The 18,169-nt window shown below is 31.2% G+C and overlaps 1 protein-coding gene across 3 annotated transcripts in view; it reads right to left on the reverse strand.

Annotated features, from left to right (window-relative positions):
* Nucleotides 1-18,169, reverse strand: part of LOC118198106 (uncharacterized) — a 207,124-nt gene that overhangs the window by 114,661 nt on the left and 74,294 nt on the right. For all 3 annotated transcript variants that reach the window (XM_085818997.1, XM_035369711.2, XM_085818998.1), the window contains 4 exons: nucleotides 17,238-17,710; nucleotides 9,025-9,118; nucleotides 8,173-8,937; nucleotides 564-760 (listed from right to left, as the gene is read on the reverse strand). In XM_085818997.1, coding sequence (XP_085675123.1) covers nucleotides 564-760; nucleotides 8,173-8,937; nucleotides 9,025-9,118; nucleotides 17,238-17,710 — 1,529 coding nt within the window. The remainder of the gene's footprint in view (nucleotides 1-563; nucleotides 761-8,172; nucleotides 8,938-9,024; nucleotides 9,119-17,237; nucleotides 17,711-18,169) is intronic.

Below are 18,169 nucleotides of genomic sequence, written 5' to 3' on the forward strand. Positions count from 1 at the left end.
ATGCCCAGCCAGTTAAGTCATCGTTGCTGCCAGAGGTGGAAGCTGCAGATTTAATCTTTCCACTGCACTGCATATATACAACACATAAGTTTCTGCTATTTGCTTTCCTTCCTGGTGCAGCAATTTTAATGACCAGCAGTGCCATACACATTCTTACTCTTTACAGTATTAAACTGCAACCCATAACTTGGGTTGCATTTACTTGAAACAGTTCTGTTTTTAGATAAGAAACATTTTACAGTTAGAGATTATGATTTTAAACTTTATTCTTTTTTTTTAATTATGACATAAAATTATACCTAATTCTGCTTTTCCTTAAACTACCTTTAGACAAACCAGCGGCGTACAGTATATTAAAGCAATAAAGATATTAAAAATTTAAATATGTCTAAATAATACCATATTTTGCTGTTCCTCAAACTGCTTTTTCATGAATCATCACAGTACAGTATTATTTATCACAAAAATTTCTAATTTTAATTATATAAGGAAACTAAATATTAAAAATTTAAATAAGTGTACATCTTTTACAAATGAAAATACTGGAAATTCATTTTCTATACCTTCGAGAAGGTGATAATCGAGCTCTTTCAGGATCTTCAACAGATCTAACAGATAGATCCCTGTCTTTTCGTTTTTTTCGATCAGGATCTCTTTCACGAGATCGTTCATTCCTTGATAAGGAAGACTGTGGAATAACATCTTGTCGACCTCTGAGCTCAGGAGTTCTATGTCCTGTAGAAGATGCATTAGGCTTTCTCTGAAAATAAATATTTCATTCAAGCATAACTTAATACAAAAATTCAAGCTTCCATTTAAGAGACTTAATTTAATAACTTTGTATGCATTACATTAATACAACTTTAATTTTGTTATTCATAAAATAATTAGTTTAATCACCTACAGTTAAAGGTTATAAACTAAATTTAATTTTAAGTTACTAATATATGTAACATAAATTTAAATACATTCAAACATATGATAAAAATCATTGCTGCTTCTAATATTTTGCTCACTAAGAGCATCTGCTAAGTTAACGGTTCCTAGACTGTGCTCTGCAGAGCCCTATGGACTATGCTCCAGTTATAGTTCCCAGAGGCTTTGTTGCTGCTTCAGGAAAAGAAAATACATAAAAACTGAAGAAATTAAAGAATAAGAAAACATATAATGAAAATTAAAATAAATAAATAAATTTTAAAAAAAAACTAGAAATGTCATTCTGAACAGGAAACTACAAAGTTAAATTTTGCATCTCTTCTAGCAGATGACACGTCATCAGCTAGAAAAGGCACTCCTGTTATTTATAATATGAAACAAAATATTTATAATGTGAAAGGTTTATAATATAAATATGATAGTTTTAAATCGCATAATAGATTTCCCTCCTTACACCTTAAATAGAAATCACCATTCTGCACGAGACTGATTTGACTGCTGCTTCTTGCACGGGAATTTTTAGTTGAAGCCTTTTGTAGGATAAATATTAGATCTGATTTACAGTCCATTTATTTTGATTAATTTGACTTTCTTATGAATAAGTAAGTATGCATTAACTAGCAGCTTTACTGCCAGCCTTCGTCTGGCTTTTAAATGTACCGGAAAAATGGCTGAAGGGAATACCAAACGTTAAATTTAAGAACTGTGTAAAATTTTACTCTGCAGAACAACTTCATAAAAAAAAATTATTATGTATAACAAAATTACAGTAAAATAAGCAATATCCCTTAATACAAATATTAATTATCCTAATAAATAAATTAACCAACTTCCCTTTGCAAAATCATAACTCAAATGTTATAAAGGAGGCTAAGAACTTTGTTTCCTAAAAAAATCACTGAAACCTTTTCAATATTTTAAAAACAGTGAAATCAGCAATAAATAACATAAAAGAATACAAAAAGTTCTGAAAAGCAAAGTATAATTAATGATATTTTATCCTATATTTTCAAGAAAAAAAAATTACGATGAAATAAGCTATATCCCTTAATATAAATATTAAATTATCCTAATAAAAAAAATTAACCAACTTTCCGTTGAAGAAACAAAATTATGCAAAACTTTTCAATATCTTACAGACAGTGAAATAAGCAAAAAATAACATAAAAGAAACTCAAAAAACAAAAAATTCCACACACAATTTTACTCTGTAGAACAACTTTATGCAAAAAAAAATCAATAAAAATGTATTATATATATATATAAAAAATGACAATGAAATTTGACAAAAACAGTCTCTATTTTCTTTGACCCAATGCTGTCGCCATATGAACTCTTCTAAATAAGATTCTAAATGATGTCTCTCTGTCCCCCTATGTCTCTTGTTTCTCCATTTAGCACTGCCCACATTTTTACAATTCTTTGTGTATGAACTCTTGTATCAGAATCAATAAAATTATATTTATGATTAACTTTAGCATGTAAGAATCCTACTTTTTCTGTTCTATTTGTTTGGTAACCTTTCCAACGGTCAGAATAAATTTTTGTGCTACCATCTGCAATGTTTTCAATAATTTTATTAAGAAATTTATTTTATATGCCATTCTCTTAAAAACAGTGACATAAGAAATACGATGAAAAATTGTTGCCAAACCCATATTTCTAAAAGAAACTATTGAAAAAGACGCGATATCATCAAAAATCTATCAACAACAATAAGAAAAAAAAAAAAATTGTTGCCAAAATCACATTTTTAAAGATGTGAGATGTGAGAAGTGTACTCGGAAGCTTCATTTAAAAAATTTTTTAAAAATACAAAATATTATCATTTTTTCAAAATTCTTTTTGTAAAAGCAGTCGCAAGGATGAAAGTTTAACGTGTCCAAAAACCAAAGAAAAATAAACTGTACCTTTTTAAAAATAAACTTCTTTAGAAAAAATCCCGTTGAAAAGGTGTTAAGCTCCCTTTGTTAAATAAATTCGTATTTAATCGATTTATTCAAACACAAAATTTATTTTAAGTTTGTAAAATAGCTAAGTGCCTACGTTTCATGACGATGTGAAAATGGAGTGTGTAGAGTAAAATCTCGCTTTCCTATAGCCCATTATGTCTCAAAATGACGCGATTTCGTCCCAAAACATAAAATAAAAAAAAAATTCGAATTTCAAAAAAAATCCGCTTCGAGGTGCACTGGCTCTTGTCTAGATGCACCTACGTACCAAATTTCGTAGCCGTGGATCTTATTAGCTTACGCGCTGCACGAACGAAAGACACACACACACAGACAGACAGACTCTTTCTTTTATTATATGTAGAGATACGTATTTATTATTTTGTACTTAGTAATAAAACATGTGAATTATGGTGGTTAAAATTTGCAGTTTTAAAATAACATAAAAACAATACAAACAAAATTAGCTAGTTTCCTAGTCAGATCATGCACTTTGCACAACGCTAATAAATATATATTACAGTAAAAGAATGCTTTAATTTTTCCCCTATATTGCTGAACATTTTATTACTAGGCAGGAAAGTGTTGCAATTTTGCTGCCAATATGAACTGGGAAAACATTCTTTAATTACAAAGTAGGAATTCAATGGTTTTTCAGGATACAGTTCTTATAAATTAGTAATTCTATGGATCTGAAGCCAATATTTCAGCTGTTTTTATAACATATTTTGTAGCTTTTTAGTTTGTGATCAAGACAGATGTAAATCTAGTATGCAAAGTAATATTTAAAGTAATCTAGTATGAAATATTGTAGGCCTTTAAATATTTCATTAAAGAATCTCAATATAAATTTCTGTAAAAGAAAAAAATAGGGTAGGTAAAGAAATCAAACATCAGTGCAATACTGTTTCACATCATAACACATTAATTTCAATGAGTCATATTTTTTTTTAAATTATCGATGGTATGTAATTTTATCACTGGTATTTCATCTATACAGAAATGTTATATTTGGTTCACAAAAATATAAGAGCTTAATTCTGTTGACAGAATGATGAACAGAGAAATAAATATTTAAAGCTTACAATTTGGAATATCAATATTACATGAATAGATACATTTTTTTAAAATGACTGCTAACGCTTAGCTAATAAGTTTCCAATAAAGAAGTGACAATCTCAAAGAGACTTCAAAAATTTTTAGTTTAAAAAAAAAAGGTTATTTAGAAAAATGAGGATTAATTAGGAACAAATTAAAGCATGGTTTTGTCAATTCAAGTGATTGACACATGGCTAGACCTCCTCTCCCCAGTTCAAAGATAGCTATTAATTTGATTTAAAAAAAGAAAATTATTTTAACATTTATATGAAGTAGATCACACAATCTACATCGGTAAACTCAAAGAACAAACTCACAGTACGGCTAAGTATTTTATATCACATTCTATTCCTGGTTTACACATTTTTTATATGCATGTTTCAAATGATATCCTCTGCCTTGCTGCTGATTGACCAATCAAAACAGCACGCTCAGGAACTGTGCAAAAGATTTTCTAAATGATATCAAAACAAAATTCAAGAAGATGTTGTTAAAAACAATGCACTGGAAATATTTTTAACTTATAATTTTTAATTTATATATTATATAACATATATTTTTAACTTTATTTTTAATTTATATATTATATAACATATATTTTTAACTTTATTTTTAATTTATTTTATTGAGCTCTGATCCCTTTATAGTTAACAACAAAGTTGCTAATGCCACCTAAAAGGTAATTTGAAAATTTGCTGAAAGGAGTTTTACATTTGATGGATCTTCAAACTCTAAAAATCTAGCACCTAAGAATAGAGTGACAGTAATGACGAAGGATAAGGAGGTTTTTCCAAATGAACTTCTTATTTGTGATAAGTAAAAAAGCATGCTTATTTGTGATAAGTAAAAAGCATGCCAATTTTAGTTTATATTTACTTCTATTAATCAAAAGTGCATATAAAAATTTAGTTTATAGTCAAAAGTGAATGAAGTAAGTTTTCCTGGATAAACTTCTGTTTTTTACTAACTACACATTTTGTAAAAATTTAGTTTATACATAATTAAGCGCTTGAAAATTGTTATTTGCTTTAGTAAAATACCCTTTTAAACAATTTTAATTCCATTAAATATATCTTGAAAACATGAGAGAAATAAGAGCATGTTTTAAGAGTTTCTTGCCCCACTTTGTACTGACCTGTACAGCACATTCTGTTGTCCGCTGCATATGAAATGCCCCCTTTTAGAGTTGAATGTTTTGAGTGACTTCTTAGAATTGCACATTCAAGAATTTTCTTGCTTATTTTCTACTCTAACAGAACTGCTTGAATCTCCTCAAAGCGTTTTGGAAACTCAGTCCAACACAAATAGAGATTTACTAGTTATGTCACTTCATATTAAATTTTCATAATAATAACACTGTGACTTCTTAATGATTTCTCCATGAGTTATCTGAGCATTTTCTCACTTTGTAAGGTTTAGTTGTGAAATCTATTTGCACTTCCATGGTTTACTTGTGGACTTAGCATGTGTATAAGGTTAAGCTAACCTTAGCTTATTTCTACCCTTCTAGTCTGCCAAAGACATTTTCATCCAGGCTTTCACCAATATCAGAACTATACATGAATACAACAGAAATAAAAATCAACTAAAAACATATTATGTTTGAAGTTCAGAAAAAAATTAACAACTAAAAATGAATTTCTCTATCTCATGGGAATAAAGCCAACATGGAATTTAATTATTTATAGTTTACCCATCTAAATTATATCTTAGAACATGGCTCAATTAATTTCAGGAATTATTACTTAATATTGAAAGCAAAGGCAGGATTCATCACCAGTTAGACACAAACAGACTCATGCTGGATACACACTGGCTCTCGTGCCCTCAAATTAAAATTTTATGTTATTTAAAAATTCTCCTATTTACATATTCTGATTGAGTAAAAGTAGATTTAAAAAAAGTAAATCGCATACTTAATCTTTAATTAAAGTTTTATTGTTTTGTTCTCATATGTTTGAATCCTGAACTTCTACAACAGATTTCTGATAAAAAAATGTTATATTATTGATTGGCTTAGGTGCTTTTAATAGTTTCCAAGTACGTAAGTATATATATGGTATTTTCTCCCTCCTTTCTGCATGCCTTTGTAGTGTAACAGTAGCAAACTCAGAACATATTCGAGAAGTCCAGGTTCAAGTCCCGGCAAGGGCATTGCTAATTTTTCATGCACTCCTGCTTCAAAAATTAATGTCTCTACAAGTATTTTAATTCTGTTATGCATGATTTTCTTTTAGGTATGGATCGCTGGCTTCAAACAGCTACTTTGAAGAAAATAGATGCTCACTCCATTACTTGTAAATATTACCAAAAGGACAAAAGAAGACGAGCCGAGAAAAAAAAAAAGATTATAACAAAGCAATGCACTTCACAATTAATCTTTCAGAACAGCTTTTCAAAAAAGAGGCCATTTCCGAATCTATTGTACTGCCGCAGTAAAAGTTTGCAGAATATAACAGAAGTGGGATAGAAGGGGAAGACACCCATAATAAAAAGCAAAAATATAAAGAAGTCACTTAAATGTAGATTCACAGAAACAAATGTTGGTTGGCTTCTCAGAATGATTTTCAGAAACATATTAGCCAAGAATTTTGTGTTCTTCGTTAAACTTTGATGCCATTTCGAGAAAAACCATTCGGAATTGAAAAAACAAAAACAATTGTCTGGTGTTTTCAAGAGGACGTCCAAAGAAATTTTCAACTTTACAGAAAACTATAACACCATATACTAAAAAAAAAAAAAAAAAAGTGAAAAAGTACTGGAACCTTCCTAACCAATAATCTACCACGTAGCTCAAGCAGGTGAAACTCATACTACCGCACAGACTCCGACAGGTGAAACTCATACCACTGCGCAGATTCAGACACTCCACAGGAAAGGAGGTAAAACTCATACCACATTAAACTTTGTACAATTGAAATTATCAAGTGTATGCGTGAAGAAATATATGTGTATGCTTGTTATGCTTACTTACAAAGCTATCAAAAGAAGCTTCTTCTTTGCAGACCACTATTAACCAGATATTGGGACATGATATATTTAATCTCTTGAAAGAATTCTTCTCATCAAATGAAATATCATGGGAAAGTGTGTAGTGCAATGACAGGTTAGAATACAGAAGCCATTGCTAAAATTAAAGATATGCCAAAAAATATAGCAGCAGTCATTGCATTCTTAATAGACAAACACAAATGTTGAGAAAAATGCCTTCGTTTATGACAGTGTTAAATGATACTATGAAAATAATAAACACTATAAAATCTCTGACCTCTCACACATTAGTTTGAAGATATGATATGAATGTTATGAATATATGTTATGAATAATAAACAATGAAGAAGTACATATTTTACTGAATTTCTTATAACAGTTAAATAGAACTGTGTTTATTGTATGGACCTTTTTTACTTTGCTTTCACCTGTAATCTTTCATAATACAAATGCTCTGTTTTACTGAACTTTGAAATAAGCTTTTTTGTATGGCAATGTTTTAACAGTACCATGGATACTAGTGGTACCTGAGAATAAACTAAGACATTAATATTTGAAAGTTTTTAAAATAATTTCATTGCATGGATATTGTTCACTTGTTTAAATATCTTATTACATTCTTAATTATCTAGCCCCTCCTCCTCTCCTCTTACACTACTTTTAAACACTGTTACCCTGTAAGACATCGAGTAGGCCTAAGGTATATCGATTCTAGTATATCGATTCGCCACGGATATCGATTCTAGAAAGTGTTACATCTGGGAACGATGCAATTTAAATGAACTGTAACTAAAATTCGTCATAAAAAAAGTCTAAAAGAAGGCAGCACTTTCAAGCAAAATTCTAATACTATTTATTTGCAATATTTTTATTCCTAGTAATAATATTATGCCGTCCCGTAGAAGGCATAGCTGTAAAAATTGTCTGTCCCTTCATAGGAGGCAATGGTGGCCCATGTATTAGGTGCCTCCATAATATAGAGACCACCACATCTGGCCTTAGAAGTAGTCGATGCTGACATAGGCAAGTGCCCGCCATTAGAGAAAAAAACCAAAAAAGTAATAATTTTATAATTAAGTGAATAAATAACATTTTACAGTTAAATAAAAAAATCTTAGAAAGACTAATTCTAAAAACAATTTTAAAGCTTAAAATGTAGAAACTGCAGGAAAAAATAAAACAATAAAATACTTACATGATCAGCTGACCACAAATTAGATTCATAATCAATGTTTCTATCTTTTTGACTGTGATCACGATTTCGGTCTTCTCTACCTTTCTTTGTATCTGGAGAGAGAAGTCGTTTAACTTTCAATTCGTTACCTCGTTTCTCATAATCATTGCTGCGATACTGATTGTCCCGACGAGAATCATGAAGTCTTGGTGAAACTTCCCTAATTTCTCGTTTCTTTTCCATTTCACTAACTCCTTTTCTCCTTTCACTCCTTGTTGGAGAAATGGAAGTTCTATGTCGATCACTTTTTTCTTCTTTGTCAGGCACCGATGATATGTACATTTTACGTGAGACATTAGATAATAAATCAGATTCATATCTGTCCTTATGAGGAGATATAGAACCTTTCCGATTGTCCTTTCGAGGTGATAACCGTGACCGTTTACCACCTCTTTCACGACTATCAGTTCTTTTATGCAATGGAAGTAATTCATCTGCATCTTTCCGTGAATAAAGTTTTGATCTATCATCGGATCGATGTTTGTCAGCTGCTTTTTCTTCAGCCAAATAACGATGTGAACCAAGAAGTTTCACAGATTGTACGCTTGATCCTGAATTACGGGAAAGTAATAGTGGAGAAGCATCTCTGTTCCTATGCTTACCTTTCCCAACAGAATCATCTCGTTGCTTTGATTTTTTAGATGACTGCATAATTGGCATTAAAGCTGTACGATTTGGACTGCTTAAAGGTGGTGGTGTAGGTGGTCCTCGATCATGCTTATACTTCTAAATGGAGAAGGAAAAATGTATTTAAGAAATTCTGATGCCCATATAAAAGAAAACGATTGCAAAAAGTCATAAAAAAGTACTTACTTCACTTTTAGGAACATCTTTTTTCTTCTTGTGTCTTTTACCTCGACTACGCTGTACATCAGCCGATCTGCTATCCGCCGAGGAACTTTGGGCCCTTTAAAAAAATAAGAAAACCAAGTGAAAGAATTAAACCCAACTTTATTTCTTTATCAAAGTTTATAATTATTTTAAAGGAATCTTAGAATTAAAATAATGAAACCCAACTTTATTTTTCATCAGAATTAATAACTATTTAAAGGACATTTTTTTTTTTTTTTTTTTTTTTTTTTTTTAAATTTTAACTTTAACTGAATATCAATTGTCTTTCACTTTTTTCTTTTTACAGTTTTTAGTAAATTTTATTGCCTCATGAATGTAGATGTATAAACTACCTCTTAATTAGCTACAGAAAGATTCAGAAAAATTATTAATAAAGAAGAAAGACAGAAAATAAGGTTATAATTAAAGTTTACTTCATAGTTGCATTTATGTAAATTACACATGAAAAAAATAAATAACTAAAAGAGAGCCTAATCTGAATCTCAGCTGAATTAATATTTGATTACCTGCACCTGCACAAAAGTCATCAACTTCATTAACTTTTGCATTCTCAATTATTGAGTAAAACACAATAAAACACATATATCTACATGTGCTCAAACATAAAAGTGTGGCATACATATGTATAGGTTTACTACTTTTGTAATGTGGCATACATATGCGTAGATTTACTACTTTTGCACATATACTCAAAAATACACCAAAAACACAATAATTATATTGGATACTGAAACCCAGATTACGGATAATTCAGAAAGCATCTTAAATGTAATTCACTTCAACAAAAAGACTGCAAACTTATCTTGACAAGTATGATAGAATATCCTAATCATTCACTTCTCTCAATAATTGTAAGCTTTTCCCACTATGGAAGTTGCACGTCTGTCCTTTAACCCATTAACTGCCAAAAACTACAAGGAATGTTTCTTTTCTCATGAAAATAATAACAAATATTAAATTAAGCATTTATAATATAAATTTACATTGAAAATAAAAAAAAATTATCTTATCTGTGGAAAAAGTGTTCGCGCAACGTCAGCGGAATAAGACTACGGATGTTGAGTGAGTAGGATTGTACTTGTGTGATGTTTCTTTGGAGTGGAGCGCAGGATTGCTTTTTAGCTGTATAACGTTTTATATAGCTACAAATCACTTTACTTGTAATTAATTTAATATTAAAATACACATTGTATTTCTTTTACAAATACAGATTATTTCATTTGAAAGATTCAAACATGAAAAGCTTGATTACAATCATGATGTAAAGCTACATTACATATTTTGCGTCTATAAACAGTCTGGCTAGGGTACTCTTTACAACACTTTTGTTATCAACGGACTTTACGATAAAATGTCTACCATCTCCATGCAATGGTTTTTGAATGCTAAATTTACTAGGTCTTCCTGTTGCTGATCTATTTCTGGCTACTTCTAGACTCTCAATAGGAGTTTGCAAAAGGAATAATGCATTCTCGCGTCTGAAATCTAAAAGAGACTTTATATTTCCAGCAGTAAAAAGTGGTGATATTTAGTAAGTTTAGATACAGTCTCACCTCATATAATTTATCAGTATTGTCAAATGCAAATTCTGCTTCATATTCCTGTACTGCAAACATGATATCAATTCTCATACAACAGGAACAGAAATGTCCTTATCAAAAGACCAATACATTTTTCTTGAGGTAAAGAATGATATCCTGTAAGCAATAATATTCCAATAAATCTTCTCATATAGGCTTCAGATGCAAAAAATTCTGTTTCCCCCCCTGAGAGCATGCATATTTGTCTGTTCAACGAGAAGAGAGTAAATGTCTAAACCAAAAAGAAAATCGAAAATCTGTGCACTAGTTTTACCTTGTGTTTTGTCTTTTATATAATTTCTCTTCTATCTCTTTCTTCATGTTCTTCCCGAGACATAACTAACAGTTCCTTTTTTATCCACTTCAAGATTTCTGTCTTCTGCTTTTTAAACTTTTTAGTATGACTATAACTGCTTTTAGAAGGCTGAAACTTACTTCTTACGTAGATTTCAACTTCCTCAGCAGTATCATTTGGTAAAATATCATTATCATTATTTAAAACAATGCCATTCCTTTGTTCTTCGTCACTAGCCTCTGCAATTTCTGGGAGAACAACAACAATATCAGTTTCATTCTGGTCATTATTAACATTATCATCATCTGTTTCTTCATCAAAAAATCTTTGAAGGGCTTCTTCTAATGTAAGATACTTTGTTCTAGGCATTTTTAAACAACCAGAACATCGAAAGGAATGAGTGAAAAAGGAGATTGACTACCCGTTTCCTGCTGACGTTGTGCCAACGCAACACCTGTTTTCCCTTCCTTCCCAACGCAAATATAAACATCTGACTGATGTAATGTTCTGATAAACGTTGACCTTGACTACAAATAGATCACTCATAAAGACGACGATTCTTTCGTTAAATATTTTCAGCAAAAATACCTGGTCGAAAGTTTTGCTTAAAGTATGATATTAATTATTATAAACAAAATGATTGTTGAAGGCAAATATTTGTTTACAAAAATAATCCTCATAATATTCCCTACACAAAATCGTCTGCTGGTATAAAATATCTTAGGTAGTTATATTTATATACGCATTTATTTTGACTGTTGCGTCAACGCAACACCAGTGGCTAATGGGTTAACTCTTTCACATTGGTAGAGGCCAAAATCTGTTTCACTCAAACATATGAAACACTCGTACATAGCATTTTTGTTGGAATGGATTTCCTTCCCCCCATGCCAAATAGAATGCTAACAATAACCTACTACAGTTATAAGGTACTTCTCCCGCCTTTTTAGCATGCCTTCGTAGTGTAATGGTCAGCACGCTCAGCATATATTCGAGAGGTCCGTGGTTCGAGTCCTGGCAAAGGCGTTGCTCATTCTTCATGTCTCCTGCTTTGAAATAACATAATGTCTCTAAGTGCCACCTAAATTAAAAGGTGGTGAATGATGATTCTTCACCACTAGGATTTGGCGATTGGATTTCCTAAAACCCCAGTTTCCCTTCAGAGGGGGAGTTTATAAGGTATTTCTCCCACTTTCTTAGTGTAGTGGTCAGCACGCTCGGCGCGTATTCAAGAAGTCCGTGGTTCGAGTCTCGGCAAAGGCGTTTCTCATTTTTTCACGTCTTCTGCTTCGAAATAACCTAATGTCTCTACACAGTAAAAAGAAAATTTCTCTATTGGGATTGTCATACTCTTTCACCACTGTGTGGCGTTTTTCCTTAGGACAGGATTGCAACTTCAGGCATCAATAGCTAAACATTGACAATAAACAAAGGAGAATAAAGCTGCATCAAATAACAGAGCTACTTTTAGTCGCTTCAAAAGAATGCCTGGCATGTCATTTAACACATTCATAAGCAATGGTCCATGCACTAATATGATAAGGAAAGCACCAGGTAGAAAATAATTCAGGCGTTCGGGTGACCTGCTGATGTCTAAATGGTCAGCATTTTGGGCAACTTCGATGTGAAAGAGTTATGCCGGAAAAAAAAATTAACAATTACTTTACACTACTTGAAAATAATATTTTTTGCATGTGTAACCATTAAACTTGGATAAGATATACATTGGAATCAAAGACCAATTGACCTCCCATAAAATTTTAAAATAGATATTTTAAAAGACAGAATTTTATTAGAAAGACATTCATATTTGTTCTTAGGTATTATGATTTCTAATACATATCAGATTCCTATACTTATTATTTATTGGAGCTGATGAAAAAGAAAAAAAAGTTGTCTAAGCAAATGTTATTTTCATACACTACTTTTCCAAATACAGCCATCTCTCATTTATATAACTCTGTAGAGACCGAGGGGAAAAAGTATATAAAAGTGAGAAAGACATATAAGGGACACGTCCTCAGAATTTTGAAATTATTAAGTGCACATGCATAATGAGAATTGCATTGAATCAAAGATTAGTCATAAATTCCATTAACCTAATTAATTTATCATCTTTAAATAAGAAAATTTTACATATCCTACTTACACTAATTACAAATATATATATACTTTAATACAAACTGCCAATTATAGCTTGTGAATTAAATTATGAAGATTAGTTTGTCTTTATTTAGAGTGTGAATAAAAAGTGGCTTTTTCAAGCCCTTCAAAATGTATCATCACTCTTAGTGTAAAAATTAAAAGAGAAAAAAATGTTAACAAAATATAGAAAGATATGACACATAATCTTCAAAATTTAGTAATCTTCACAACCCAAGGTCCTGCACAGTACAGTTTATCAGATTTTTAAGCTATTATATCCTTGATACAGAATTGTTTGGTTTAATTAAATGCATTAATATCATTTATTATTATTATTATTATTATTATTATTATTACTATTTTTTGTTTGTTTTAGATACACAGACTAGATTGGAAAAATCAGCCAGTCACAATTATTTTAGCATATATTCCTTGTTACAACATAACAATAACAGAGAAAACATAAAATGCTATTTTATATACACATAAGATATATATTGGCTAGCAGGCTGTTTTCTCTTAATCACTGCCGACTAGTTCTCTGTCATAACGTAATTAAATTAAGAGTTATACCAGCATTTTTCAGATTCTAAAAGAAAATTTCTTTTGATGTTCCGAGCACAGAATTTCAATGATGACCTTATGTATTCTTCCATTTTAGACTCGAGCCATTGGTGACTGAGCGGTGAAACCACCGTCACACTGGTAGTTTGATTCAAATTCAAATGTCAAAGCAGACCTGCTGCAAGGGAGTTTTCATAGCTTTCCCCATGTATCGTATGAATACAATTTCCCTTAAAACGTTCTCCACAAAGGCATCTTTGTCCTCAGGCAGATATCTCTTGTATGTTATACCATAATGTAAATAATCCCAATCTCATTTTAAACTCAAATCCATCCCATCCTTTATTTTTCTTAACAGCTTTTACAGAACTACAGGACACACCTAAAACCTCAGCAGTCTTATATCACATACCATATCTAAAATTTAGGTTCCATTACCCTTCTTTTATGTTTGTTCTTGAAGAAACGAAACTTGTGTATGATCACCTTCAAAATCAATACAGTTTCATTTAAAAATCTACATCAAACTAAAGTTGCTTCTTTTTTTGCTTAATTTTAAATTTTACATTAACATGTTTCTCTTCCAATTCAACTATTAACCCTTTGATGGTTATGAACGAGTTCAGCTCGCAATCGAATCGTGCTTCATAATGCACGCAAACGAGTTCCGCTCGGGAGCAAGATTTTGACCGAAATGATTAGTAACGAACACTACTCGCGCAGTGAAATTTTTCCCCAATGCACGCTGACGAGCTGACTTCGTTCGCCATTATTATTCTGCACTGATTGTGTTTCAAAGGAATGTTACTCGCGAAATTTAGTTAGTTTTACTGTCTACAGATGGCAGTACGAGTTCCATGGATTTCTTTGCATAATGAAGGTGGATTTTTTTTTTTTTTTTTTTTTTTTTTTTTTTTTTTTTTTTACCTTGTTCATTTTATACGTATTTTGGCACGGTTTTTAGGGTGTTTGTACAGTAAAATGGCTCAAAAGCGAAAGTTAGATAGGTATGATGATGATTATGATTGTGATACAGAAAGCTTATCAAGTTTTGAATCTGATGAAAACTTTGTTCACAGTATTTCAAGCTCAGAAGACTATTCAAGCAATGAGGAAGATTTTTCGAGTGTTCGACAGTGGTGTATAATTGATTCAAGTTCTCACGCTCCTAGCCGATTTAGTTTTACTGGTGATGTAGGCATGAAAGCTTGCGTGACAAATATTTCTGAAATTCTCTATTAGAAAGAACCTACTAGACGATGTGTGGTATGTTGCAGCAAAAATGATGCTAATGGAAAAAGAATTCGCCGTGAAATACATACAATTTGCAAAGACTGTAATGGCCCATTATGTGCAATTCCATGTTTTAAAGTATATCACACACAAAAAGATTTTTAGGTAATTACTGTATTTATACTGTGCTTCATAAAGTTTTACATTAGTTGTATTTATTTAGTCCTTTCAATTTAATATTTGTCTTATATTTATAATTAACTATTATTATTTATATAATTGGTTATAATCACTTATAATTTACTGTTTAATAATTATTTTAAAGTACGTAAAAACTGTTATTTATGTACTACAAATACTTTAAGAAATTTTTAAAATGCGCGAGGCGAGCTATCTACGACATCGCCAGAGAAAGGTGACATTTTTGGAAGAACGGTGGGGGAAAACAGCTGCCACTTTCGACTACTGTTTACTCCTAATGCTGCGCGAATTAAGTAAACGGAAACTGCTCATTTCCATAACCGTCAAAGGGTTAAGTAAAAATATGCCTAGTAATATTCTTAGAAAAACTATTTTATGCAATCCAATATCAATATTAAACAAAAATTAATAATACAGAAATCTGACACTAATTTAACTCCTTTTATGATATGCGGAATTATTCATGTTCACACTTTTTGAACTTTAAATGATTAATTTTCATGAAATTTTAAACAATGGTAGCAGAAAATAAGAATGAGGAGGAGTAACAAACCACAATGCTCACACTGTCGAATCAATAGAAATCTGCTGCATTGGTATGTTATGCAGAGAGAGAAGTTAGAAAAAGGTACATTATTCAACTCAAGAGGAGGAAAAACGATAAGTTATCTGACTTATGCTTATTATTAATCCCCCAAAATATTCATTTTTAGTAAATTGTAATATTATAACTTGGCGTAAACTTGCTAGGAAACAAGCTTACATAACCGCATTTAAATTTGCTCATTAACAAACTTTAGGGGGAAAAATATTATCTCTCCTTCAAAAAATCACTCATGCTTTACCTTATTTAAAAATTAAAGAATGCCAATGTAAAGCAATTTAACAAACAATGGTTCATAACATCATTAATGTAACTAAGTTACATTAGGCTGATGGGAGGTCAGCTAATTTTTATTTAAGTCCTTATATCAAGGCTGATTGTTATATCAAGAAATGCACTACCACGAGTTGGCTGTATACTGCCATATAGTGCACCCGCATATATGTACATGTAATGATTTGAAAATGCATAGATGAAAACAGAGGAACTTTTAACAGTTTACGATACTGCATAGATGACAGAGAATATCGTAGTGGGTTGAAGATGGCAGAGTGGAAATGTTGCAATTTAGCACAACGTATCTTGAAAAATGACATATATCAATCATACTTTTTCAGACAAGATTATTCAGATAAAGATATTTCAGACAAGATTTCAGACAAGACCTAATTATATCTGAATACAGTACATTGCATTTTGAAGTATGACGTCATTTTAAGCAAGTAAGTGGCAGCACCATACATAAAAAGCATCTTGCCGGCAGGAGAGCTTATGCAGAAAGAGGGCAGAGTATCATAGAACTTCAGAGGAAGAAGGGTGGGAGTCGGAAAAGTTTCAGTTCAGAGTTTTGGTTTACAATTAATTTGAGTGGATAAGATGCATCTGCATTAAAACGTTACATAAGACAGAAAAATCTGGAATGTGTGAGAGTAAGATGAATTTAGGGGAAGATCACCAAATTTAGAATGTTAATTTTGAGGTCACCAATTATTTTTTTAAACAGCTACCATATTTTGTTATATCTGACATATTTATACACACATATAAAGTATTTATAAAAGCTAGTATTTCAAAATATTTAAATGTTTTTCAATAAAGTATTAAAATTCAGTTTCTCATTTCTCAATAATGTATTTATTAGATTACACGTATAAGAAATTTCAGAGTATATAAGATATACTCCTTTAATGCTTAAATATTATTAACATATTCTACAAGAAACATAGCTGAAATGATCTAATATTTTTGGAGCATTATAATGTTTATCATAAGTCTTTGTCATTATATTTGAAAAGACTATCTGCCTTATCTTTATGCTACAGCAACAGCCTTTTGACACCAACAAAATCTAAATAAAGCATAATGGAAATTCCTTGCCAGTTATTAAACATGGTATATAGAATGTTAAAAAATCAACTGAGGATAAAAATATTACCTACTGATCAACTAATAGTGCAACCTACTGACACTACCAGTCAAATAAAAAAAAAAAAAAAAAATCACATTTTTGATAAATAGCAAAAATAAAAAAGCAAAAATTTCCACTTCTCACCATTGTCTCTGCTTTCGAGATGAAACAACAGGACTTGGAGTTCTTGGACCTCTTATTCTAATATTTAAACTAGATCTGCCACCACTTGCACTCCTAGATTCAGGAAACCTCCTTTTAGGTGAAAGTGGAGAAACTTTACGTTTATCTCTTCCTTTTTTGCTACTTCTTCCCTCGAAAGGTGGAGATGGACTTCTATGTTTTTGAGCTTTTGAAGCTCGACTGCTTTTTATTTTATCATAATCATCCCTTGGTTTTACATCCAGATTTTTGTCTGAAATTGAATCTTTCATAGATGATGACTTTTTGCTCTTTCTCTTTGTTGGTGCACGAGATCCACTTGATGAGGAAGAAGAAGAAGATGAACTGCTTTCATCACTATCATCATCACTGCTACTACTACTGGATTCTGAACTGCTAGATATGCTTCCACTATCACTACTGCTACTACTACTGCTACTTTCACTGAATGATATCTAAAAATATTATATGTTAACTGCAATTAATATAAAAAAATGAAACTCTTTGAAATTTATCAATTATAATCAATACTTTCTGCAAAATTTGCAACAAAATTATTTTTTTTATGTTATTTATGCAGATAAGATCATCTTCAGAACTTGCATGCAATTATTTCTCAATCAATACACACTCAAATATTTTTGAAAAATGAAAATAAAGGCCAAATAATATTTTTAATAAAAATTTGCCATAACCTCTAAATTACAAAAAATATACGAGGGCCATCCAGGAAGTAGATTATGTTTCCGTCTGTGTCCGCTAGGGGCGGGGCTAGCGCGGCCATCTTGGGGTCAGAGCGTTGCGCAGCTCAGTCTGCATCTAGCCGTGCTAGTGAGAGGTTCGTGCTGTGCTCCGTTCAGATACTGTGACGGTTTGAAATGTCTGCGTTAATTGAAAATCCCGCGAGCTGCGAG

The sequence above is a fragment of the Stegodyphus dumicola genome, chromosome 6 (genome assembly GCF_044657685.1).
Source record: "Stegodyphus dumicola isolate Sdum_Otavi_A_Nest chromosome 6, ASM4465768v1".
Taxonomy (NCBI): Eukaryota; Metazoa; Arthropoda; class Arachnida; order Araneae; family Eresidae; genus Stegodyphus; species Stegodyphus dumicola.